Genomic DNA, 25,509 nt, shown 5'->3' on the forward strand with positions numbered 1-25,509 from the left:
GCCTCCCTGGATTCATGTTTGTTTTTAGTTATTTTCATATCAACATCCTCCTTCCAAAACTGACGCTTATGATTGGCTCTCTCTGGTCATGTGCCATTCGACTCAACCGACAAACCGTACGGCGGCAGTCAGACCCAGCAGCAACAGTGTCGGCGGCACACAAGATGTTCCTGGGCTGGAAATACAAAAAACACTTCATACAGACAGAAGCCAGGCTTCCCCGTATTACAAAGGTGGCTCTCTTTTTACCCGGCTAGATCACCATGGTAACTTATGCTTAGCTCATAACCTGGTCCCGACCAGGTTCTGTTCTGTTCAGAGTTTAATCATAAAATCGGTTATAAAAGCGCCGCTATTTCACTATTCAACTCATTTACAGCTGGCGTGACCTTTACTTTGAAAGTCCAGTCGAGCTGGATCAGAACGGAGCATTTGTACGGAGGGAGAGATCACGCTGATCCGCTGCTGTTTTCTTTCTCTCTGAGCGTCTCCGCCTACAGATGTTCAGCTGAGGGGATACGCTGCTCAGCTGTTGATCCGACTCGCGTCAGAAGGTCATTTATTTACTTTTATATACAGTCAGTCACCACTGAAAGAAGTTGTGCGCTCGCAGCAGGACAGATACTTTAACTTAATGTCGTGGCGATGAATAAATTAATTGTTTCGCCTGTTATGTGTTGCCCAAACGCAAATCTTGAGTAGGTCTACTCTGTTTTCTCACATTTAAAAAGGTCTTTGTACAGAGACAACATGAGATTTGCTTGTAGCTACAGCACCTAAAAAACCCACTGTAACCTATTTTCATACGCACACCCAGCCTCGCTTTCAATAAAACACACACTGGCATTTTATAATTGCGATCAGTGAAATATATGAAAACAATATAAAACTGTTTAAAACAACAGTTGTTGTTGCTCTAAAGCTTCATATTTAAAAGCAGCTCAATGTAGAGCTGTCAGAAATTAAAATCAGCCTCCTCTTGTCATATTTGGAGCAACACTGTTGCTTCAGGCTGTGATCAGGCTTTTTTGTATCGCTCATACTCTCTCCATTAAAACAACCTGCTCCTCTTGGCTGAAATCAGCCTGTTGTCACTCCACTTAGTGAGGAAGTGAGCCTCTTCGCAGTACAGGCCTAAGGTCAGACTCATTATATATGGTTAAACCTTTGAACTGAAAGGCTTATCACACTATAGGTCTTAAAATGTGAAAATGGTTAGCAGTTGAGAGATTTCATTCAAAATTAAGAAAAGTAATCAAAATGTAATCAAATGTAATTAGTTACATTACTTTGAGAAAGTAATTGAAATAGTTACACTACTATTACATTTTCAACAGGGTAACTTGTAATTGTAACCAACTACATTTCCAAAGTAATCTTCCCAACACTATATATATATATATATATATATATATATATATATATATATATATATATATATATATATATATATATTTACATATATATGTATCACAGAAACACAACCAAAATCATGACACATGCATCCAAATATAAAATGTTTTCAGTAATTTTGACTCTTCATGCCCTGCCCAAAGATGTTAGATGTAAACAAATGGCCACTATGGAGGAGAGGATGGAAACATATAAGTCACTCTCTGTTCTTTTTTATTGAGGTGAACAAGTAGATGAAGTAAGTTTTAAAGAGTTCAGACTACTATTCATGGATTTATTTATTTTTTGCTGTTGTGGACAATGACTGAAAATGTTAAGCTTATTGACCTCAAGTGTTTTATTGTCTGTATCCCTGACAGTGGAAACAAAATGTTATTGCTGAAATAGGTTTGGTTAGGTGTGGAACAACTGAATGTCTTGGGCTTAGCACCAAGCCTGGGCCAGAGATCTTCCTTATGGATCGGTCTGACGATTAGTGGCACTGACACTGCACTGACTAAAGGCTGGAGATCTGGCCTAGGTTTGTCAATCTTTTTAATAAAACGACGCCCTCCAGCACAGTCCAATGCGGCGGTGTGTAGAGGCACTGATGTGGAAATGTAACTGCTGGGTTAGGCCTCATTTAGACCAAATCAGGCATAGCAATAGTTGAGAGGCATTGTGGGAGGAAAAAAGTCAGAAACTCTGAATGCTTTTTACAGAGGGTAATTCCCACTGCTGATATTTTTACACTGAGAGAGAGAGGATCATAAACTTTGGTTCAAAGTTATTTAACTATTAACAATGAAATGCTTTTTAAACCATTTATAAAGCACTTTTTTATAGCAAAGTTACAACTGATAACTCACAAATTACTTTCTATAAAGCATTTAAGTGTTAACATTTAAATTACTATTAACTGAAGTTTCATTAGCTATTAATTCACGATTTATTAATCATGATTATTGATGTGTTGCAAATATGCAGAGGTTGGAAGTAACCAAAATACTTTTTTTCAGGATTCTTCAGTTCTAACTAACTGGAGGGGAGTTTGAAGGCTTTTGAACAATGATGAAATGTGATGCTTATGAATTGACATGCCCGAAACAAACAACATAAATAAATAAATAAATAAAAACTCTGTGGGGGCTGCTGGGTGACGGTGACACATGTGAGCTCTGACATTCGGAGTCATTAGGGCCACTTGTGGGTCATTGACCGAACTGGCCTTCATATGGGTTGCTAGGGCTCGGTGAGCCCAGGTGTGAATGGCTGTTAAGGTGTCTGGGGAGAGAACTCAGCACAGCAGTGTAGGTGGGTGATAAGTAATGTCGCAGGCTACCTCCTCTGTTCGAAGACGGACATTCCAGTTTGACATGGATGGATTCTTTTACTCCTCTTTCAGAAGATCTGTCTTCTCTGTCCAAGATGTCTACATGAGGAGTTAGCCCTCCTGTGTTTTGCAATTCGTTTATATGTATGTTAACACAAATATCTGTACTTTCCACTCCATACATTTCCGAAAACAGGCTTGTTACTTGTTTTATTGCATGTGAGGGGAATAATCATATATATACATATACATATATATATATATATATATATATATATATATATATATATATATATATATATATACATATATATGTATCACAGAAACACAACCAAAATCATGACACATGCATCCAAATATAAAATGTTTTCAGTAATTTTGACTCTTCATGCCCTGCCCAAAGATGTTAGATGTAAACAAATGGCCACTATGGAGGAGAGGATGGAAACATATAAGTCACTCTCTGTTCTTTTTTATTGAGGTGAACAAGTAGATGAAGTAAGTTTTAAAGAGTTCAGACTACTATTCATGGATTTATTTATTTTTTGCTGTTGTGGACAATGACTGAAAATGTTAAGCTTATTGACCTCAAGTGTTTTATTGTCTGTATCCATGACAGTGGAAACAAAATGTTATTGCTGAAATAGGTTTGGTTAGGTGTGGAACAACTGAATGTCTTGGGCTTAGCACCAAGCCTGGGCCAGAGATCTTCCTTATGGATCGGTCTGACGATTAGTGGCACTGACACTGCACTGACTAAAGGCTGGAGATCTGGCCTAGGTTTGTCAATCTTTTTAATAAAGCGACGCCCTCCAGCACAGTCCAATGCGGCGGTGTGTAGAGGCACTGATGTGGAAATGTAACTGCTGGGTTAGGCCTCATTTAGACCAAATCAGGCATAGCAATAGTTGAGAGGCATTGTGGGAGGAAAAAACTCAGAAACTCTGAATGCTTTTGAATGTGTCTTTTTTTTGGCCTATCCTGGAAAATAAAGTAGATAAAGTCTGCAATGGTGTGGGCAGTGTCTTCTACAAAATAGGAAATCAACACACAGTTAGAAACAGATTAATTAATTAAGATTAATTACACTAGATATCCAGAGATGTAAAGGAGTGCATCATCCTATCAAGCAGTGGCGTAAGGTAGTAATGATGGGCCCTAGTGCTCCTTAGTGATGAGGCAAGCACACACACACTCACACAGACTTTTAGGCATGTATATTGTATCTATTGTGCCATCCCTGTGTTGTATTTTACAGTCAAATACGTTAACCTGAGTTATGTTTTGGGAAGTACAGAGATCAAAGAAAAAAGCTCTCAGAACCACAGACGGCTGTCTATTTCAATGTGGTGCTGAAATGACCGCAGACTTCAATAAAAGGCATTTTTATCATGATTTCACTCCTACATAGAGGTAAGGGGTGGGAGAAAAAAATATATTCATATAAGATTTGAGATTCTTCTCCTGCAATTCAGAATCTATTTAGAAATGTCAAAAACAGATTTTCTGAATGCTGATTAACAGTGTGATGTTGACGGAAAGCAAAAGGCAGGACTGAACTGCAAGGGTATAGTGTTGTGTCGGTTGCAAACGTGTCGTTCGCACTAACAAATCTTTTGAGTGAGTGAACTGAACGGAATCACTTCATGAACTGATTCGTTCCTTTCTCAGTTCAGTAGAGCTCAATCTGCGAGCATGCTGGCCGGGGGTTGAACTGCTGCGACTCACTCGTGAATCTTCGGCAAACGACGCAGCCAGCGTGCGCCCTGCACACAGAGAACTGTGAGGACGTGATTCACGTTAGCGCTGTGATTCGTTCATGATTCACGAACCTACTGCACACAGAGAACTGTCGCTGAGGACGTGATTCTCGTTCACGTACTGTGCTGAAAGTGGCGCTGTGTCACTCACCCACTCACTCAGGGCAGAGGAGTTGATTCACGTTCAGTAACCGTACTGCTAAAATTAGCGCTGTGTTGCTAACATTCATGTTAAGTCATGTTAAGTGATTTTACTGCACAGTAAAAGTCACTCACGTTCGCAAACGTGATTTGCGTCGCTCAGTTTGTTCAATGAACGACCTGCTGAGGACGTGAATCACGTTCGCGCTGTCACTCACTCATGATTCGCGTCGCTGAGGACGTGGTTCTCGTTCACGTACTGTGCCAAAAGTGGCACTGTGTCACTCACTCACTCACTCAGGGCAGAGGAGTTGCTAACATCCGTGTAGCATCATGTTAGGTGATTTTACTGTGCACAGAGGACACTTTCACTGTATAATAATTTTAGTGCATGTATACCGATACTAATAAAACATGAAAAAGTATTGTTTTTAATGGCTGGGTACCGCGGTACCTTTCTAGTATCGGTTCACCATGCAACACTACCTTGAACAATCATTACCCTCCTGTAAGGTTCTTATGTAACGAAGACGTTGTTCACTCCTCCAGTAAATAGGATGGACCGACTTGGCAATCGGAGATATTGTAGTCCGCTCAGCGATGAGCCAGAAAGCTTACTCTATGCTAGCAAGATTCAAAGTCAACTACATTGCGTACGGTTGACAAACAGTAAGTATAATTTGACAGTATGTTTAACAACAAGACTAGCTAGCTAACCAGTCACGTCTTGTCCCCAAATCAATATTAAGATTTTCACGAACAAATGATCAGCCGTGTGTAACGTTACTGTGGCTGCAGCCTGAAGTAGAGAGTTGAACAGCGAACGCTGAGCGGACTAGAATATCTCCCGTTGCCAAGTCGTATTTAAGGTCCATCCTATTTACTGGAGGAGTGAACAATGTTTCCGTTGAATAAGAACCTTACGGGAGGGTAATGATTGTTTCAAGTATTAGTCAAACCCTCAGGCTTTATCAGGGAAACTAAGTTATGGCTTGTGAAAAACTTTATATTTTGACTGTAAAATGCATGAAAATATAAATTAATGGTCTTAATTTCGTTTCTTTGGCAAGGGACCATGGTATAAGCGGGATAATGCCCTTAATCAGGAATTAATGGCCTCTTCGTTGTCCAATAATTCCTGATTATGGACACCTTGATGGGCGTTATCCCTTACATATAGGACTAGTAAGCTGCAGATGGTACGTGTCGGCCCATGCATCACCTTTGCCACCTTGCTACCCACCCAGTCGTTAGATGAAGCAGTGGGTGTGGGTGGGTGTGATTCAAATTTCTAACCCCCTTAACCCAGAGAACGAGAGGCTTAACCCTCCAATTTTGACTCCATTTGTAGTTTTCAAAACTGGTATTCACTTACCTAGGCATTAATATCATTTTTTGGCAAGGTAGAGTTGATCCAGGCTTCAAATTCTGGTTTACCAGAGGTATCGCTAAAGTAGCTGACCTTTATGGTAGGAACAATTTAATGCTATTTGTGCAAAGCACTTATTTAAAATTTCCAGCTCCGTACTTTTATTATTTCCAGGCAGCACAATAGTTTAGAGCACCCCCTCTATCTACTCCGAAAGACATCACTTCAAGACATATAGACGCCAAGGGACATGTGTCTCTATTATACAATGTTTCTTAGCAAGGGCACATAATCTTCAAAAGGTATTCTGTATGCTTGGAGAAACAGAAACAGATTTGAAAGAGAATGCAAAAAAGGAGGAATGGTCAAAGCCTTGCTCCTTAGCCCACGTGCAAACAGTAAACACACACTCCAAATTACTATGGTATAAATGGTTGGTACCACTACACCACTTCAACCCAAATATTCCTCACACATGTATTAAATGTTATCGCCAGAAGGGGTCTCTGTTGCATTGTATGAGGGAGTGTCCTCAAAGAATCCTTTTTCGGAACAGGGTGCTGAACCTGATTAGTCTGATTATTGGCAAATAGGTGCCTCTTAATCCTACACTTTGTATTCTAAATGTTTACCCAGATAATTTTGTAACCTCACATAATGTAAGGCTGCCTGCATATATTTTGCCAGAGGCCAAAGGGTGCATTGCCTTTTCATGGAGGAAACAAACAACATGTGGAATTTCTCAGTGGCTGAGGGCAATGACTTTTTACCTTTTTAGGAAATAAGTTATTTTACGTTGGAACACAATGATGTACAAAATGATGAAGCAAATAATGAACTGACCTGACTGCTAATAGGGCTGTGCTTCTTTGTTATTTTTTTTAATTTTTCATTTACCCTTATTTGTGGTGTGGGTTCAAATCTCACCTCTGCACGATGACTTTTGGCCAGCATTTAGAGAGCAATAAGGGTTTATTTTGCCCTGTCTGTCAATTGCAATTCAGGCTTCCTGCCCTCTGTCTGGTAAACAGACTGTCCTCAGAGCTGCTACAAGACCCAGTTTCAGATATCATGCAAAAAACCATTCAGTGTTAATGGTGGGATTAATTTAATTCCAAACAGGCCTATGTTTTAGGTTCTGCTAACTTTGTGGCTTTAATAGACCAAAGTTACCCAACAAATAGGGTCATGGTAAGTTACATGAAATATTTCTATACGATAAAATAGTGCAGCCATAAAAACATTAAATCTCCAGTTTGATTACTTCACTTAGTGTCACAGCATACAGCATATTGACCAGGTTAAGAGTATGATCCACTGTGCACTGCACCACAATACAGCAATACCATAGGGATGACGTGTATTTTATGTGCTGTTTGTACCTGTTGACTATTAAAGTGGCTGGCTATAACTGTAGTGCGATACCCATCTCTAGTATGAGTGAAGAAAGATAAAAAAAAGAACCCAGCACACACACAGCTGAAACATATTCACAGACAATTTATTTTTCATTGAAATTATTTCACATCATAGTTGTTATTTTCCTGTTGAAGATCTTTTGTATTTTTATTACAACAGCCACAGAGCAGCAGCAGCAGCAATAATAATAATAATAATAATAACCCAGCAGGAGAAGCAGATCAATGCGGAAAAGACTGAAAAATAGAGTGAAACATGGTGGGTGCCCCTTTTCCAGCTGCCAAAAAAGATTTTACTACAAGGAATTATGGGATATAGAGTTGTTTTTTTTCTTCAGTCTGTCAGATTTTTCAGGCTGTGCCATATCTGACCCCGTTCCTTCCATAACAACTTTTAAGACTCGAGCACAGCTGTACAGGATTTGGACATGGTAGAAACTCTTAACAGTTTGTGTAGAATAAAATAAAAATCAAATCAAATATCAGAGATCATAGATGAGAAGGAGGAATCAGGATGGGAATGGAAAGCAACAAAGCACAGTAAGCTCCACAGGATAGGGAGACATGGCGGAACAGAAGAAAAGTCTCAGTTCAACCATTGCATGTACTACAGTAATACAAAACCTTACATTGTAACCCCAACATGCTGGCACCCAGGCTGGGCATCTGGCAGCTCATAATGACCTAAGAACTGTGGGATGAGTTCAGTGACAGGATTTCCTCAAGACTGTCCATTTCTTTAAAGGAACAGTTTGACATTTTGAGAAATATGCTTATCCGCTTACATGCAGGGTTACATAAGTAGATTGATACCAGTCTCATGGCTGTATGTTGTATGAAGCTACAGTCAGTTAGCTTAGCTTAGCCTAAAGACAGGGAAACATGGGGAAAACAACAAGCCCGGCTCTGTCCAAAGGTGACAACATCTACCTACCAGCCCTTGTAATGGCTAACTAAAAAAACAAACAAAACCACATTGGATTTTAGGAGTTCTATGTGCTGGACTATAGGACTGTGCTTTAGGAGTAATTCTGCAGGAAAATAAGTTAACATTTTTGCACTTCCCTTGCCTCTAAGCTAGTGGGACTTTTTGATGGGTTTTCAGTTGCCTAAAATAGGATCTTCATTTAAAATAAGCTTAAAAGATTATTTTTATGTTCTGAAAAGTAGACAACCCACAAAAAATCGATTTACTGATTGCTGATTTTAGCATAGACACACACAACATCAGTGGAGTTGCATGGAAGCAGGTGGACAATTGTAGGTTCCTGGGTACCAGCGTCACTGAGAACCTATCTTGGTGATCACACATCACCAGCCTGGTTTAAAAAAACTTGAAAAAGTCTCTACTTCATACAGAAATGTAGGATGGCTACATTCCGGAGAAAAACTCCAGTCAACTTTTACAGAGAGGGAACAGAAAGCATCCTGATGGGAAACATCACAAACTGGCATGGTTTGTGCACAGCCCAGGACAGGAAGGCTCCACAGGGGGTGAGAAAAAACCGTGTTTGACACATATATTATTTTCTGCAATTCTGAACTCTAAGGAAAATCACTTATGCTTTTTGAGGAAGAAAAAAGGGCAATACTAACTTCCAGATTAGCCTACAAAAATATGTTGTCCATGCCGCTCTCAACTCCTTCACTGGGCGCAGTGACTTCCTGCATTCATGTTATCACTATGAAGTTGCCAGGCAACCAGCAGAGACTTTATCCACTTTGCTTTTCTTATATAAAAGAAAATAGATGTAACATGGACATAGCCAGGCCAGCTTCTCCAAGTTTCCAATCTTATGCTTAACTAAGCAAACTGACTAGCTTCTTATTATATGCATTGACATGACACTGATGTCAATCTTTTCATCCTCCTTTCATCCAGTAAGCAAGTACACCTTTGTTCCAACATGTCAAACTATTCCATTCAAACATTCAGACAACATATTTGAGATAAAACAAATCTACAGTATTGTTACACTGACTTAACAGTTACTAATGTGTGGAACCCACAACTTTATTGTAACTTGATTATGGACAGTCAGTGTGGTTCATCTCTGATATGATTATCTGGCAGGATGGGAAAAAAATTCAGGGGGAACAAGCAATTTGAAAATGTTTTGATATGACAATGGTCAAACTTAAACTTGACAGGCAGCTTCATTCCAAAAGTATCAGTATTGGTATTGACTTTTTAGAAAATGAATATAATCAAAATGCCCTAACCAATAGGATCTGTCAAGGCTTTTAACAACCACTCAAACAGTTAGACTGGATCACTCCATTTCAGTCCTTAACCTCAGTGAATAGTGATCAGACCCTTTATCATATTTTAAACCTTTTATAAAACAAAATTATAAAATAAAAATATCAGATGATACAGCAACATGTACATGCAAAAAAAACATAATAAACTAAACCACAAGAACACAAGAAACAAATGTCTGATTAAAGTGATCAAATCAAAGATGCTGAAAACTTCAAAGATATTTGAAAACATAATTTGTTTGATTACAGTGCACTTTGTGTGAAAAAACAGCCACACATACATTAAGATGAAGGCAACACCAGCCTGCCAATGAAAGGAGGCCAAGAAAAAGAAAACAAAAGGGGATTTAAAAATGGTTCAAGGAGAGGAAGGGAAGAGACGACTATATACACTCGTATATACATCATACAGGCTATGAAAGAGAGCACAAGGTCCTACAGCCAGACCCAAAGATGGCCGTACACAAGCTGAGTCTACAGGCCGAACAGAAATCTGTCATGGCACCCAATAAATAGGAAACAAATGATCTCATAGTGGACGGCATCCTGTCCTCTGCTGCAGCTTCTGCCTTGATTCAACAAATATCCGGAGCACTCTGGAGGTTGACACAAATAAATAAAATGGATGGATGCAGTCAGAGCTAGGCTGACTGGAAAGAGGGTTGAAACCTGACTCGTCTTCCCGTGTTCTAGGGTCACTGACAGAAGACAAATCAATATAAAGACAGGAAAAAGAGATTCTGACAGACTTGCAGTGTGTCAGGGCAGTTACCACATCGTATGAAATGTTGCCACAATAAAACAGCAACATTTAGAAGGAATGTAGATGGGCAAATATGGCTTAAATGTGCCTTTTTCCAATCTTTTGTCCCTTATAGCCCATTGGGATGGAATATGTACATCAACTTTATCACCATCCTTGGATGAGAATCTCCCTACAGCCTAAAAATATCACCCATGTATTATGACGGAATATAAATACAGCAACAGTTCAAAACAGATGGTTCGACAGATAAAAAGATAACAATAGGCAACTCATCAACAGCTCCACTAGAGGCACTGCGACTCTCCACCCTGACCTCAACAGGTCAGCGGTGGTGTCACTTTCTCTCCACAGACAGGTCATGACAGGTTCCACTCCAAACTGTGATCAGTACTGAAACCACACTCATATTGGCCTGATGACACAAGTGCACAAAACAAAAACTATGTTTGATGAAGATGTTTGGCAAGTGTCCTTTCTTCTTTTCAAAATAGTCTCAAACAGAGCCAAAAAATAGCAGAGGATATGAAAATATACAACTCTCAGCTGGTGATGAGTCTTGTTTACAGGTCCACTTTACAGGTCTACATTACCACCATGGCATGGTACAGAGAGATCCATGTACAGGCACCCTCTTGTTGGCTTCTTGTGTTACATGTTGCAAAAAAAAGACAACTGGGCCTGTGTACTTCATTACTATCCGGACACAATCCAGGAGAGGCAGAGTAAAGGAAGTTTGAAAGACACAACTTATAAATATTAGGCAGTCCCAGACCGCAAAGCTACTGCTACACAACTGCCCTATTAAATAGTAATGGGAGATAATCAGTATATTCACTGAAGACAAAAGAAAAATGAACAAAATGTAATTGTAAAACACAATTGGCATTTAAGTTTGCCCAAGAGCTCCTGAAATGGTTCTGTAATGTCATCACTGTGGGTTATGTTCATATATAGAATTATATAGAAACACACAACATATGAAAGCACAGATGTCTGGAAAAATATGTTCATTCAAGTTGATAAAAACCTTTTTCTTTTTTGTGTTTAAATGAAGAGTAGGCACAGTCTTGCAACTCTGATTTTCTCTGAGGTAGCACCTCATTTTCCCAATGAAATACTTGAAAAGACAAATTTGAACCTGACAACTGGAGTCAAAGATCGCGAGAGTGAGGACTGCATGATTAACAGTTCAACACATCTGTTTGGAGAGCAACATTGTGGATCAGACTGGAGACGAACTGGAATGTGAGCTGCTGTATCCAGCCTTCTTCGCATAGATGGCAGGAGAGAGAGAGAAAGAGGGGAAGGCTCTGAAGGGGGAGGGTCGATTCAGGTTGATCTCATGACATGGACGCACGACTGCAGAGCTGGAGTTAGACTGAATATGAAAACTGAGAGACCACATCTGAAAGACAGGGCGAAGGATAAAGACGGAGAGAAAAGTGTCTCTTATGTCACAATATAGCGTGTCCTCCTCTGATCATGTCAGTAAGAACAAGGTCCATGAAACATCGGTGACAGCAGTAAGGGGAGCGGCAAGGTCCATAATGATTTCTCATTTAGAAAAAAGGTAATCCTGATGCTGACTAGACAGTTCCTTCCTGGTGATGGCATCACTACAGGGGTGGGCGATGATGTGTGAAGCTGATGAAGGCTCCTCCTCTGGTGAAATCAGGTGATCCTCACACTGGGATGATGTCAGAGCCTAATAATGGTGGCGATGGAGACGACATCACCACACAATTTTCATGGTGTGTATCTGAGCCTGTGTGCTGTGTGTGAGTATGTTTCTGTGTGTGCCCGGTTATGTATGGGGTTGTGTGAGCATGGCTTATCACCAGGCCTCTGTGTACCGGACATCGACGTCTTTCAGGTTGGGCAGTTTGGCCTGCAGACAGACACAGACAGAAGGACAGTGGACAGACTGCCTCAGTACCTTTAAACATAATCACTCTGAAGAACATATTGTTAAATACAAATATTGATGAGTGCATCTGGACGTAGACTGTCATTAATCATTCTTTTATAGTTGTTGTAGCTAGACTCCGTTAATGTTTAAATTTCACATTTCCACAATACTCTGGGTGATATGCAAAAAAATTGTTCACTTTTTCATTAAAGCATGAAAGTTGGTACAGCTCTACAGTTTGGGGCCCTGATCATTTTCACATAGAGCTGTTGCATAGACACCTAGTGGCCGACATTTTTCTTTCAGTCTGATTTTCAAAGCTAAAGTAGGCTTTCTAATAAATCCATCTGCTGAGGACGCTATCTCACTACCAATCTGGAGCCTATAGGCCTTGCATTCATGTAAAATAACTTCATGGTAATGTCAGTGTTGTTTTCCCTGATTAAAAGATTAAAAGCTGTTCAAACTGCTGTGCTGTGTCCTACTCAGTGTACTTTCAGTCCCTCAATTAATGTGTGACAGCGTAAAAAGACTCCCAATCATGACTGATGGGTGTGCTGTTGATTTGCAGACTACTAACGCTAATAATTTTCATTGTGACACGATATTTTTGTAACACAAAAGAACATAAATACACATCAGAGGTGCATTAAAGTGCTGCATAAACTACAGGTATGCCTTATGCCTTAATGTAGAATGAAAATTGCCAAAACTGTTGAATCAATGTGTAACCTAACCCTAACCTGTCTGTTTGACTTAGTGTTTACTCCTCTTAGTTCATTTGTAAAAGGTCACTGTGAACAGGAACCGGACCAGAACTAAAGTGCAACAAAGCTTAAGTTTCCTTCCTTGATAAAGACAACTATCACCCTAAAATGCTCTGGTTTACATTCGCAGTTAATTAGAATAAACCAACTGGAAATGTGACATTTCTTTCTCTCTAATGAGTAACAAATTACACAGATGGTATTTTTCTAGAATGAAATATTTGTGGACAGACCCATGAAGGGTTGTAGGTCTTTGATGAACAGACAAGGAACTGCTTTGCATTTAGACCTTTCCTACAAACTCAAGATTACAGTGAAAATAACCCTAACCCTAACATGTTTTCTTATACATGTAAATCATTTTGACAATATCAACTTTAATACAATTTTGAAAATGTAGGGATGTATATTACATCACTTTTTAAAGTTGCACTCTGGAAAATATGGCCAAAATTCGAACATAGATCATAAACTTTATGGGTAGCATATCACAAAGGTAACTGACAAAGTTGCTACTGATAAATATCCTCCGCTGTGGCAAGCTTCCTCTTAATTGACATTTTGTGAAAAACATAATATGCACTTCGATATCTATTTTTATATTATACTGTGCAAATAAACCATTTGCATTTGACATGAGTTGTATGGTAGTATTACCTTGAGGTCCTCATACGTGTCAGCTGTGAGCTTGGTGCTGTTCATATTCAGACTACACAGACTTTTCATAGCTAGAAAAGACAAACAGTTATTATCAGCCACAGATTGTTGTTATCATGTTAACTCTGAGCATGTCCTTGTACATGGTTCAATTAGTGTGTGTTTTCTTACAGCTGAGAGCCAGCAGACCAGCATCAGTGACAGGAGTCTCACAAAGGTTTAAAACCTGAAGACAGGCCAGATGCTCAGATAGCAATCTCAACCCTGCATCCCCAAACTGAAGGAAGACATAAGAGATAAAGGGATGAGACACACATAAGACATCGAATCATTACTGATTACTAGTGTGTGTGTGTGTGTGTGTTAATAGTTATTTTTGCTGTGTGTTCACCTGTGTGGACCAGAGGTTGAGCTGTTTGAGTGAAGGCAGCTTGATGAGCTGCTCAGCACAGGCACTGGTGACGTTGGTGAAGGCCAGGCTCAGGTTTTCCAAGTTCCCAAAAGAACCTGAACTCAACAGTCGGGCCAGATCCGCATCCTAAACAATGTTGAAGAAAAAACCACTGAGCATTAGAAAAATAAGAGCAAGTATTTTCAATGCACTGACATTGTCCAGGTAAGCACAGGTTAACACTCTTTTGTGTGCAGCAGTGAAGAATCAGTATAATCTCACCGTGGACTTGGAGGGTAGAGTCAGCCGGGTGGGGCCTCCTTTCCTTTGCTGTGAAGACAGACAGAAAAGAAAGATGGCGTCTGAGCTGAGGGCCTTGCAGGAACCTTGTCAGACAGTAGATGGTGTGTGTGAGCAGGTTTGCACCATGCTGCATTCATATCATACTGAGGAGACGGGACTTGAATACTGTTCACTAAATTTAAAAAACATATAATCAACCATTTTGTAATGGTGTTATTAACATTATGTACCTTTGTTAGAGTTTCCTGCCAAAGGATATCTGCAATGCACCAGTGATGAAACGTAACGATGTACATATACTCAAGTACTGTTCTTTAAAATCATTTTGACTTACTTATACTTTGTACTCACACTCCACTACTTTTTGGAGGCAAATATTGTTGTTTTTTTTCTCCACTACAACTATTTGATATATGTATTTACTGGTTACTTTGCAGATTACTGTAGAAGAGCCTAAGAAGCACATTTTCTAATGATTTCTTTTTAATTAGCAATCATACAAAACAAACTGATTCCATGACCAAGAAAATACTGTTACTTGTACTTTTGATACTTTCATTGTCAGATACTTCAAGATTTTGACTCAAGTACTATCTGAATGGGTGACATTCATTCAAGTTATATTTTACAACACTTGCACTGCACAGACAAAATCAACCCTTAGCATGAAGTACAGACTAGCTGGTTGGCTATTGCAAGTTTTGCACAGTGCCTAATTGTGTAAGCAGTGCACCTAAATCAAAATGAATCTGAGTAGTCTAAAACAAATAACAACTATATTGGACATACTGGATACAACACATACCATAATTAATAATGTACACAGTATGTATGAGCTCTCTTTGTGAGTGCAGTAGACCATCTCCACATATAAATGAAAAGCTCAGTTGTGCAGACAGAGTCAAGTGGCTATGACTCAGTGTGTGAAGTATCCAGACTGAGCAAAGAGGGCAGGTTACTGTTACTGCTTCGGTGTCTCATTTATAAAACTTTCCGGAGAATCCAAACTAAATGTTTGCGTACATATAAATGAAGAAATGCACGTACACCAAAAAATATTCAGATTAATAAAACCTGGCATATGCCCATCAATTTCTTTTTATAAATCCCAAATCAACTTGGAAATGTTCTCACATGTAACCGACTCATGTACAGCCCTCTCCATACACACATTCAACCATACATTTTCAATGCAGAGTGCCTCATGAATATTATTGCATGGAAATGACAGTATGTACATTACAGTACAATGACAGAAAAACAAAGAAAATACATGTTTCTGGCACAGAGAATGAGGTGTTTGTCAGTGAGATGGAGGTTACAAAGAACATACTGTGTGTGTTCAATCACTTTGTCCTCTAGTAGTGTGAGGACACTGACCGTCTGTGCAGTCCATGCAGCATTACCTACAAGTGGCACTGCAATATTTTTTACATGTGTTTACAGTGATCAGACTGACTGTTCCACTTGGTGAGGATCATTGTTATCCCCGACCTTCGCATATCATTTTAAAGTGGAAGTCTGATATATGAACACTATTTCATATATATCATATCATACATCATATATTTCATTTAAGTTTAGTTACGGTGAATGTGGGCTGTTTTACTATTATTAGGACTCACAATGAGGATGTGGAGTGTAACCATTGTCCAAGAGCTGTCACTGACTTTATCTCCACACATTGTTAATGTAAACAATCCATATGTGTGTGTGTGTGTGTGTGTGTGTGTGTGTGTGTGTGTGTGTGTGTGTGTGTGTGTGTGTGTGTGTGGCAGCCATGGTGCTGTTTCCAGTGCACTGCAGCAATTTTACACACAACTTTGCTGTATGAAAACTAAAATCATACTTATCATATGTGTACAGTATTCATTATTTGATGCTATCTGGTGTAATCTTGGATTTTTACAACTGATGATAAAAATGTTGTTATCAAACAGTCTGCTCTGCTCTGCTCTGCTCTGCTCTGCTCTGCTGCAGTTTTGGGGCTGGAATGAAATGGTGAGACAGCACTGAGGAAACTTAAAATGTGTTTATGGAATAGTTATGTTTTACTTCGAAGCTCATTTGAATGTTTGTGATAGCATGGATTTTTAATGAATGTTTTATATGAGGGGAAATCAGCTGTGCGATGTATTATTATGCACAGAATAATGACTGGGTGCTCCAGTCTCCCCACAAGTTTGTTTTTACAGTTCACAACTTTTGCACTGAATGTGCCGTACGCCTCTTTTAGGCCCCATTTAGTGTGTACGCAATGGTTTTACATGAGACCCCTGATCTATACTTGTATTTTAGACCAAGGCAAGCTCCATTCATTTACACACGCCAGCACTGATGTTTACTGAGAGGTGTGTGAAAATGAAGAAATATACAGTTAGTGTTTGCTTGCTCGATGAGAGTACAAGAGATGTGAAGGACACTGGCACAATTTGATGGACTACAGCAGTGGATGAAGCTAAGAGGGCACATGATGAAAAGCAGTCGATGAGTGGAAGTGACAGATAGAGAAAATGTATCTCCAGTGGATAAGGCTGATCCATGGAATAGTAAAGTAGGACAACCTTGAAAATAACCTTCATAAAGAGAGTTACATTCGAGGATGTTATACTTTACTAGGCTTCATATTATTATATTTTAAATGTCTGAACGACAGTCAGCCATACATGAGTGCATCCCTAGTCTTCTCTTCATCTAGGCCTAACCACAGAACAGACGATGGAGCTGTTTCTACATGAAACAGAATTCTCCTAAATGAATCTTGTGTTCTCCATTTGGTTATATTAACTGCTGCCCAGGTAGATCTGGCGACTAATTACAATTTGTTTTACTCTTATTCTTCTCTCCATCCATATGCCATTCACTAGGGTCTATCCCTCCTACTGACAATTTCACATGCTTTGCAGGGAAACCGAAAGAGAACAAGATAAAGAGAGTTATTCTTTACTGTAGGCCTACTTATACAGTTGTTTCTTAAATGTCATCTGGTACTATGTTGGTTTTGTACATTCTGAGGCTCTCTCATTAACACCATCACCCGCTGTTATGATAAAGGTGAATTTTTCTGGGCAACCTTATGAAACATACTGTTGTAAGCCACTTTGAGCAGTGAGTAGACTGGAAAAGCGCTATAGAAATGCAAATCAATTTACCCCTCTCCCACCCCTTGCCGCAGTCACATGGTCATTCTGTGGGAAACACTGGTGCATGCTTACTGCTCAACTTCTGGGGCCTATGACAGCTGCTGTCAGAATTGTGGATTTACAACTAAGTCACATGTGTCACTAAGGACACAAGAATTTGTATGTAATGAGAAACTGTTGACTTGATTTTCCTGCAGAGGCCTCACTCCACTGAGCTGGAGCCAACAGAAATGTGGGATGAGTTGGACAAGATGTTCTGAGTTCAGCTCCACAAAAACTGCACGCTGTGTGTGTGTGTGTGTGTGTGTGTGTGTGTGTGTGTTTGAGCAGTAACTCACTAGTTCTTTGAGCTCTCTCTGTCGGTCACAGAGCTGCTCGTACATCCGCAGGCCAACCTGGGTGCTCTCCAGGGTGGAGATAATCTGCAGCTGGGTGTCTTTGTTCTCAATGATGTTGTACTCGAGCATGAGACACAGGATCTGGACACACATGGAAACACATGCATACTGTAAGGGGTAAAGGCACACTGCACAGATTTTACATATGACGAACAGTTTACTCATTATGCGGTGTACAGCGCATCCTGAGGAAATCTTTGTGTGATTTAGTTTTGTAGCTTTGTCAACCAAATAAGCCTTGTGATGTGAAGGTGATCTCATCAGGGTTCTTTGGGCTTGAGCTTGAATAAAATTAAGTATACACACATATATATGTCAATTAAAACTGCAAGCAGCAATGAAGGGGCCCTCACATCCCCACGTGCACAAAAGGTGATAACACAAATTCCTCTTATCGCCATACATTTTTTTGACGTGCGATTAACGCACGCACCTAATGACTCTTGGCCCGCTCCGTAGTTTGAGAAATCAGAAAGTGATGCAGCAGTTAACGCTGTGGATGGCAGCAGAAACAAACCAAACAAACCAGGCCGATTAACAACAATATGTCAATATGCCTATCTGCTGTTGTTTGTTGGGCTTGAGTTTGCCTTGTTATGCTTTTAACATATTTTTGAGTACACAGTACCTTTGAGGTTATTCTGTAGAATATTCTGGACAGTATCTGTCATAGTTTTGGATTGTTGCATAATAATGAACATATATTTTCAAATGTGCTATTAAGTTGAGATTAATATTGTTAACTACGTTATCAATTGACAGCCCTAGAAAAGATACAATTATATAAAAAAAAAATACAGAGTTAATAGAAACATAAGCATGGACATACCTCCACCATGGTCTGGTTACCACGCAGGGCCAGCAGCATGCAGGGCCCCAGCTTGTTTTCAGCCAGAGAGAGCAGGAACTTCTTGGTCTTATAGCAGGAGCCCATCAGGATATGAACCTGATGGAGAGGAATGGGAGGGCGGTCGGTAGTTAGTAACCACAACCACAGATATAAAGTACAGGCTGACTGTGTATTTGTGTGTGTGTGTGTGTGTGTGTCCATACACTCACCATACTGGCAAAAAGCTCTCCATCATCATCACAGGCAACACCTCCTGGACTGTACAGCTGAAACCAGCCGTCTTTACCTGAACGCACACTCAGCAGGCAAGAATGGACCTGGAACACAAACACCCACATGATAAGATTTCTGGGCCGTATCAAGAAACATCTCACCCAACACAACTTCTTTCAGCTCTAGAGCTGCTTCAAAAGCCAAACACTGGAAAACATGCACAACACACACTCACCTCCTGCCTGGGGTCCTCCGCAAACCTCTGAATGACATATTTCAGTTCCCTATTTAGACAGAGAAACATTGAGACACAAATGTCACTTGTTTTTTAAACTGAAATGACTCTTATGATTAATTTATGATGTCAGAGTTCTTACTTTGTGAATTTGGCATGTGCAAGGGCCCTGGAGAGAGGGAGGAAAGAGAGAAATGTGAAATATTACAGCACAAAATACTTCAGAACTGAGAAATATGACAAAACAAACATTTTCTGTTGGGAAACAATAATTGATGCATACTTGTCTGGCAAGGTGGCTAAGACTTGATGTTTACACTGGTTAAAATCATATTTGGAGGTCTGTTCAACATATTTTGGCTGTGCTACCTCTTACAGTGATGTTGAGCTGATGACATAGTAACATAATGTTACTTTATAATGGTGGATACAGTCAACATGCAGTGTCAGGGGGAGTGCAGAGCTCATTATGACATTTTCAGCACATGTGCACATGATATGAGCATGTGCAGGTCCAGGGATTGTTTGTTACTTTAGATGATATTTTAATGATCCCTGTGGGGAATCATTACAATTATGTTTTAGCAGCTGTGAGAGGTTAACTGTAGTGACATCACATTTACGTTCTAAACTGACAAAATCCTGGTCAATTAAATCATTTTAATTTAATGTCTTTTTCAAAATGTTTTTGTAAGGTTGTACTGATACATTAAAGGTGAACCTTTTTATATAAGTGAATATGTAGCTAAACCTATGCCAATTTTGGCATCTACAGAATTGTAAAAAACGGTTCCGGGAGATCACTCAAAGTTTATCTACAAAGAACATGTCTATAATGATGAGGCACAGGTTGGTTCATGTAGGCAGGAGTTGTTATGTAGTTACCAAATGTTGAAAAGGACGAAGAATACATACAAAAGTTCCCAATACCTCTGCTTCTGCTGCATCGAAACTCATAATTTTTTCTTAAACTTTCCATACTGATATGAGTGCAATGCATGAGCAGTGGACTCCTTTTCCTGGTGTCTACATTACCCACAATGCAACTTCACCACTGAGTGACATCACCCGAGGCAATCCATTAGATTAAGTGCAGCTTCCTCTGGAGCCACAAAAGGCTTTATAGTAGCTTTTTCACATATGTAGTCATACTCCCCAACACCTGTAAATATTGGTGGGTACCTTTTAATACACAGGTATATACACATTCAGCTGCATGGCATATTTAATTCATGATGTTTAAAAAAAAAAATAATAAAAAAATAACTTATTCGACACATTCTTGCCAAGACTTGGATTAGAAGATTGATGGTAATTTTATGTGTGTATGGTAAATATAGTGCTGCAGTCAGCAGCCAGTTAAAAGGCTATTAGCATAAAGGAGGCTGAAAACAGTAGCCTGGCTCTGCAAGGTCACAAATTATCACCCTATATCATCAGAGGAAATCCACAGAAAACGAGGGTGCAAAAGATAGAATTTGCTTTTCTACTTTAATTATGCACTGGACTTTGGCATGCCTGGAAGCACTAAGTTCAAGGATTGTCTTCTAATTGTGCAGAAACTTCTCCTGGCCAAAAATAGCCCCACAAATAACCCCCCTATGAAACCACAATGTGAATTTATATACTTCAGTTTAAATGTGGATGATGCAAAGACAACTTAGTGCATTAATAAGTCAGTTTCAGAGGTGGTGAATCTAATGACATGTTTTTTGCACGTCAGTGCATGAACTCATCTGAGCACATCACTGTCAGTGTGTGCACTGATGTGACTCATTATGTCCTTAGTTACAGTGTGCTGGGGAGAACTGTTCCCTTTCCTAATGACGCCTGCAGCAATCTACCAGGTAACAGTTGCGCAGGTGAGCAACAGGTGCGACAACACTAATGAAGCTCTAGGTCAGCCACCAATTACAAATAGCGCTTGGGGTTCCTTATAGCCAATTAAACAAGCTCTCTGGAGAGGGAAAAGCTACCCCTCCAGTTTAGGACACCCAGGAGTCGTGGTGAGATAGCCCATCCACGTCAGCAGCCAGGCCCCACCAGGACCTGCTGGAGACATGTATACATCCCCAGGGATGGTGATGTGAGATAGTGGAAGAAGGAAGGTAGGAGGCAGGAGGGAAGGCCGTGCAGGGTGGTGGTGTGCAGCACTGGGCCAACACCGATGATTACAGTGTGATTACGGTTATGGCTGCACTGGTGTCTTTGGATTCCATCCTACATTCAGCACTATCTGTAGTTTACATGTGTAACTACAGCGATGTAGTAGGGTGGACTGTGCGGTGCAGAAACACAACCTCGTTTCATATATGAAGGAATGAAGCCACTGCTACTTTCACCACACAGGCTGTGCAGACGCTGTGTAACCCGATGAAACGATTTAAAATTAAAAGTCATGCTGAGCGTGAACACTTGAGCACCTTTCTAAGGCCCAGTCTACATGTACACAGGTAGTTATGAAAACAGGCTTTTATAACAAAAACTCTTCGTCCAGGCGAGTGTTTCATAAATCATCTCTGTCCACACTAATACATGTAAACAGGAAGATCGTATACTCTATGGCTGGTTGCTTCGTTGCAGAAAATACTATGAAACTTTTTTACTTTGACTTACTTCTTACCTACTCACTTTTACTTTGTACATGTATGTAACAGGTACCAGGGCCGGTACAAATAAGGCAATTCTTGCTGGAAACAGGACAAAAATGATGAGGCAGTAAAATGTGACTGCTCTTCACAGAATCCTCTGGATAATGATATTTTTATCAAAATACTGTAAACAACTTATTTTTGTCTCTCATTTCCATCTTTGTATTTCGATTGTTTGTGTCCGATCAAATATAGACAACATAACATCCATTCCTTCAATATACAAACTCACATACTCTATGAAGTGACCTGTGTGTTAGCTTCATGATTCCCAGAAAACCCTGTTTCTGTCCAAGGGAAGGTTGTTTCACTTGCTTTTAAAATATAATTCTTATTACTTAAATATTTATATTTTATGGTACGATTAACCTTATCTACTAAATTTCAGCGAGAAATGTTACCAATAATATGTGTAAATAAACACATATGAAAATACAGTAAGGCATCAGTATTCTTTTTCGAGAGATTAAGTTATTGAAGTTTTGCTATTAAAAGTCCCTTGTGTGACAGAATACTAGATACATGAATAAAATGCATTTAATGCCTACAGTGTAAGTGTGAGCTGAGGTGTGTATGTGTAATTACTCACTCTTTAGGGAAGGGGATGGGCTGCAGCAGGCTGGCCAGAGCTGGCCTCCAGTCATCATAGTCCGACCTGACAGGGACAGACGGAAACAGAAGGTAAAGTAAAAAAGGCAGAGCTGAAGAGAGAGTGTCTTTAGTGAACAATGTGAAGACAAGGGTGAAGTCTGGATGATGGGAGCTGAGGCACAAAAAGACTGACCAGTAGAGTTGAATTACGAGCAGTGTTGCGATGTCACAGACCTGCGGTGTTATTTTAACAGAAATAACATCCCGTTTGGTTACCACACCTACAGCCTGACAGAAGCACACACACACACACACACACACACACATACACACACACGTGCGCGCTGCTCCACTTTCACACGCACTCATTCATTCATTCAGGGCTGTTTAACCCATTTACACTGATCAGCTCTACAGGCATACACACATACACACATAATGTTACCTTTACTTACTAGGACACTTCCTGGGTTGTTGACATGTGACTTCTACAATATGATATTGGTTTGAATTTATACCATTTTAAAGTAGCTTAATCAAGACAAAAGAGTTGTTAATTGGCCTTACAAGAGAGATTTCAATGACTTTTCAGAGAGAAATCTGTTCACATGTCACAATTAGGTGAGTCTGTGTGTGCCTTACTTCTAAACGACTAAAGGTTGGGCCACTGTTCATCCTAGTACAGGGAACTGGCCACGATTAGGTTTGCTTGTCACTGGCCATGTGGACAGTTAAAATCTTGACATGGAAGTAGATCTGACAAAAGTGAGCTGAAGATGCAGTGGTTATTTCTGTGTTACCTCTTCACTGTGCGCAAATAACGTAGAATACATATCCAAGACACAAAGCTTAAAAAGCTTATATTTTTCCCAGGATGGGGTAGCCGTGCCCCCCTGTCCCCCTGGGATGTGATTCCACAAACAAGCAATTATCTTATGTGTGACCCCGTTTACATCAACTGAGTGTTAGCTAGAGGCTAGCTAGCTGTCACTAAATACCTCTTACAATTCTGTCTTAATAATAGTTAACAGGCTGTTCCTGAGGGAATCTGTCAATAGTCACCCATTGACAGCTGTTGTGTCATGGTGCCCTTGCTCACTGGAAGGCCTCCAGGATGAAGAAAATATTGGCTCATGTGGATTTTTGTTTATTTCACAAATAAGTGTATACTTGTGTAAAGAATGATAACCATCAATCCGTGTTTGTCGCTCCTTGCTTCAATGCTGAAATTTACCTGATAATTGTTGTTTTAATCATGGAGCTGACATATTCAGTTTCTTCTTCGTGTATGTGCTTAATGCTTATATGCTTTATTCACCAGTATGTTAATTGACCTAAATATGAAGCATCAATAGCACATAATAATAGAACTAATCATTAAAGATAAAACACAGCCCTCTCTACTCCTCCTCTAGACCCCTCTCCCTTCTTCTCTTCTCTCCTCTCCTCCTTCTCTCCTCTCCTCTCCTCCTTCTCCTCTCCTCTCCTCCTTCTCTCCTCTCCTCCTTCTCTTCTCTCCTATTCTCCTTCTCCTCTCCTTAGCATCAACGGTCAAATTTCAGCAGCGGAGGAACACCATAAAGTTAAAACTAATCTAACTCACCTACCCAATGAAAACAAATGAAAACAAAATACTGGAATATTACATTAATACTGAGTAGCAGTGATAGATTTCTGTGTAAACTCACAGCATCTTGAGGATGAGAGCGAAGCAGCCCAGCACTCGGTCGGCCTGAGCTGGCAGCTGGATGGACAGAGTGTTGACAGCCGGGCTGACCAGCAGACAATCGATGAGGTTTGGTTCGCTGTCACCCCCTGATGGCCCACCCTTCCGTCTGGCGTTGGCTGAGTTGTTGTTTCGCTCCAGCTCCACCAGGATCTCACTGGAGTTAACGACAGATGGAGGAGGGGAGAGGGGCAGGGAAGGCGTTGTGGAGGAAATGGGAATGGACAGGGCAGGGTTTGTGGGTATGGGAGGAGGTGGCTGAGGAGGACTGGGGTTGCCGGAGACGGGGAGGAGGGTGGCAGGAGGCGTAGGAGGCTCAGGGCGCAGTAGGCGGAGTGGCATAGGAGGCTTGCGATCATTCTGCTGCTGGCAGCCGTTTCTGATCTCTTTTAGGCTGGGAGAGTTGTCCCGACTGCAGGGAGAGGAAAAGTGATAGGAGCGTATAAGAAACAATACTCGGTTGAGGGACAATAAAAAAACAGTTCAGCCAAAAACTAAAATATTGGTCACTTCTCCATGCCTGGGGAAAGCCAGAAAACGTCTTGTAGCTGGTATTCAATTCTCAACTTCACTTGGGGTTGTAGAGTAGTAGGGTAGTAGATGATGAATGAATTTTCATTCTTTGGTGAACTGTTCCTTCAAGTGTCAAAGAACGGCAATGCCCATTAAAGACTAAACCAGAAGCTTAAAAATAACAAAGTGCAATTACAGTTAGGAGATAAAAGAGGTGAGATACAGAGCCACAAGAAATGGCTACCAGAGTGATGGTTCCCTTGTGTGCTTGAGTTTCGGAAAACTTAGCTAACAATTTACCTCCTTGGGGCAACGGGAAGCTAAGGAGATGACGCTAATTAGTTAAGATAGCCTAAGTCACACATCTGCAGTCAACAAAAACCCCTATGGAACACGCTAGATACCAATAAGATTAAATGTAAATCACTAGAATTAGGCCAATGAGAAAGATTTTCTTTTAGCTATGGAAAAGAGCTTTATGTTTTTGAAACAGTTTTTTCTATTGTACTGTGACATATGCAAAATAATGGAATCCCAGATGTTCTGAATTCGATCTTTCAAGTTTCAATTTAGGGTTGTCACACAGAGTGGATTGCAAATGTTGTTCATTCCCATGAATTTCTATATTTGAAGATGAGATTAAATTAAATACATACTACATTCAATAATTATGCCAAGACTAAATATAAAGTTTATAGCACCACATTTTATAAAATAA

The 25,509-nt window shown here is 40.1% G+C and overlaps 1 protein-coding gene across 1 annotated transcript in view; it reads right to left on the minus strand.

Annotated features, from left to right (window-relative positions):
* Positions 1-7,475: 7,475 nt before the first annotated feature.
* cmip (c-Maf inducing protein) overlaps positions 7,476-25,509 on the minus strand; it is a 63,573-nt gene continuing 45,539 nt past the window's right edge. Inside the window, exons 10-21 of the mRNA XM_030424810.1 lie at positions 24,241-24,690; positions 22,551-22,616; positions 19,453-19,479; positions 19,311-19,359; positions 19,072-19,179; positions 18,842-18,958; positions 17,953-18,093; positions 14,451-14,498; positions 14,169-14,315; positions 13,949-14,054; positions 13,778-13,848; positions 7,476-12,332 (exon numbers count right to left, since the gene is read on the minus strand). Coding sequence (XP_030280670.1) covers positions 12,279-12,332; positions 13,778-13,848; positions 13,949-14,054; positions 14,169-14,315; positions 14,451-14,498; positions 17,953-18,093; positions 18,842-18,958; positions 19,072-19,179; positions 19,311-19,359; positions 19,453-19,479; positions 22,551-22,616; positions 24,241-24,690 — 1,384 coding nt within the window. The 3' untranslated portion in view covers positions 7,476-12,278. The remainder of the gene's footprint in view (positions 12,333-13,777; positions 13,849-13,948; positions 14,055-14,168; positions 14,316-14,450; positions 14,499-17,952; positions 18,094-18,841; positions 18,959-19,071; positions 19,180-19,310; positions 19,360-19,452; positions 19,480-22,550; positions 22,617-24,240; positions 24,691-25,509) is intronic.

This window comes from Sparus aurata, chromosome 8 (genome assembly GCF_900880675.1).
Source record: "Sparus aurata chromosome 8, fSpaAur1.1, whole genome shotgun sequence".
Taxonomy (NCBI): domain Eukaryota; kingdom Metazoa; phylum Chordata; class Actinopteri; order Spariformes; family Sparidae; genus Sparus; species Sparus aurata.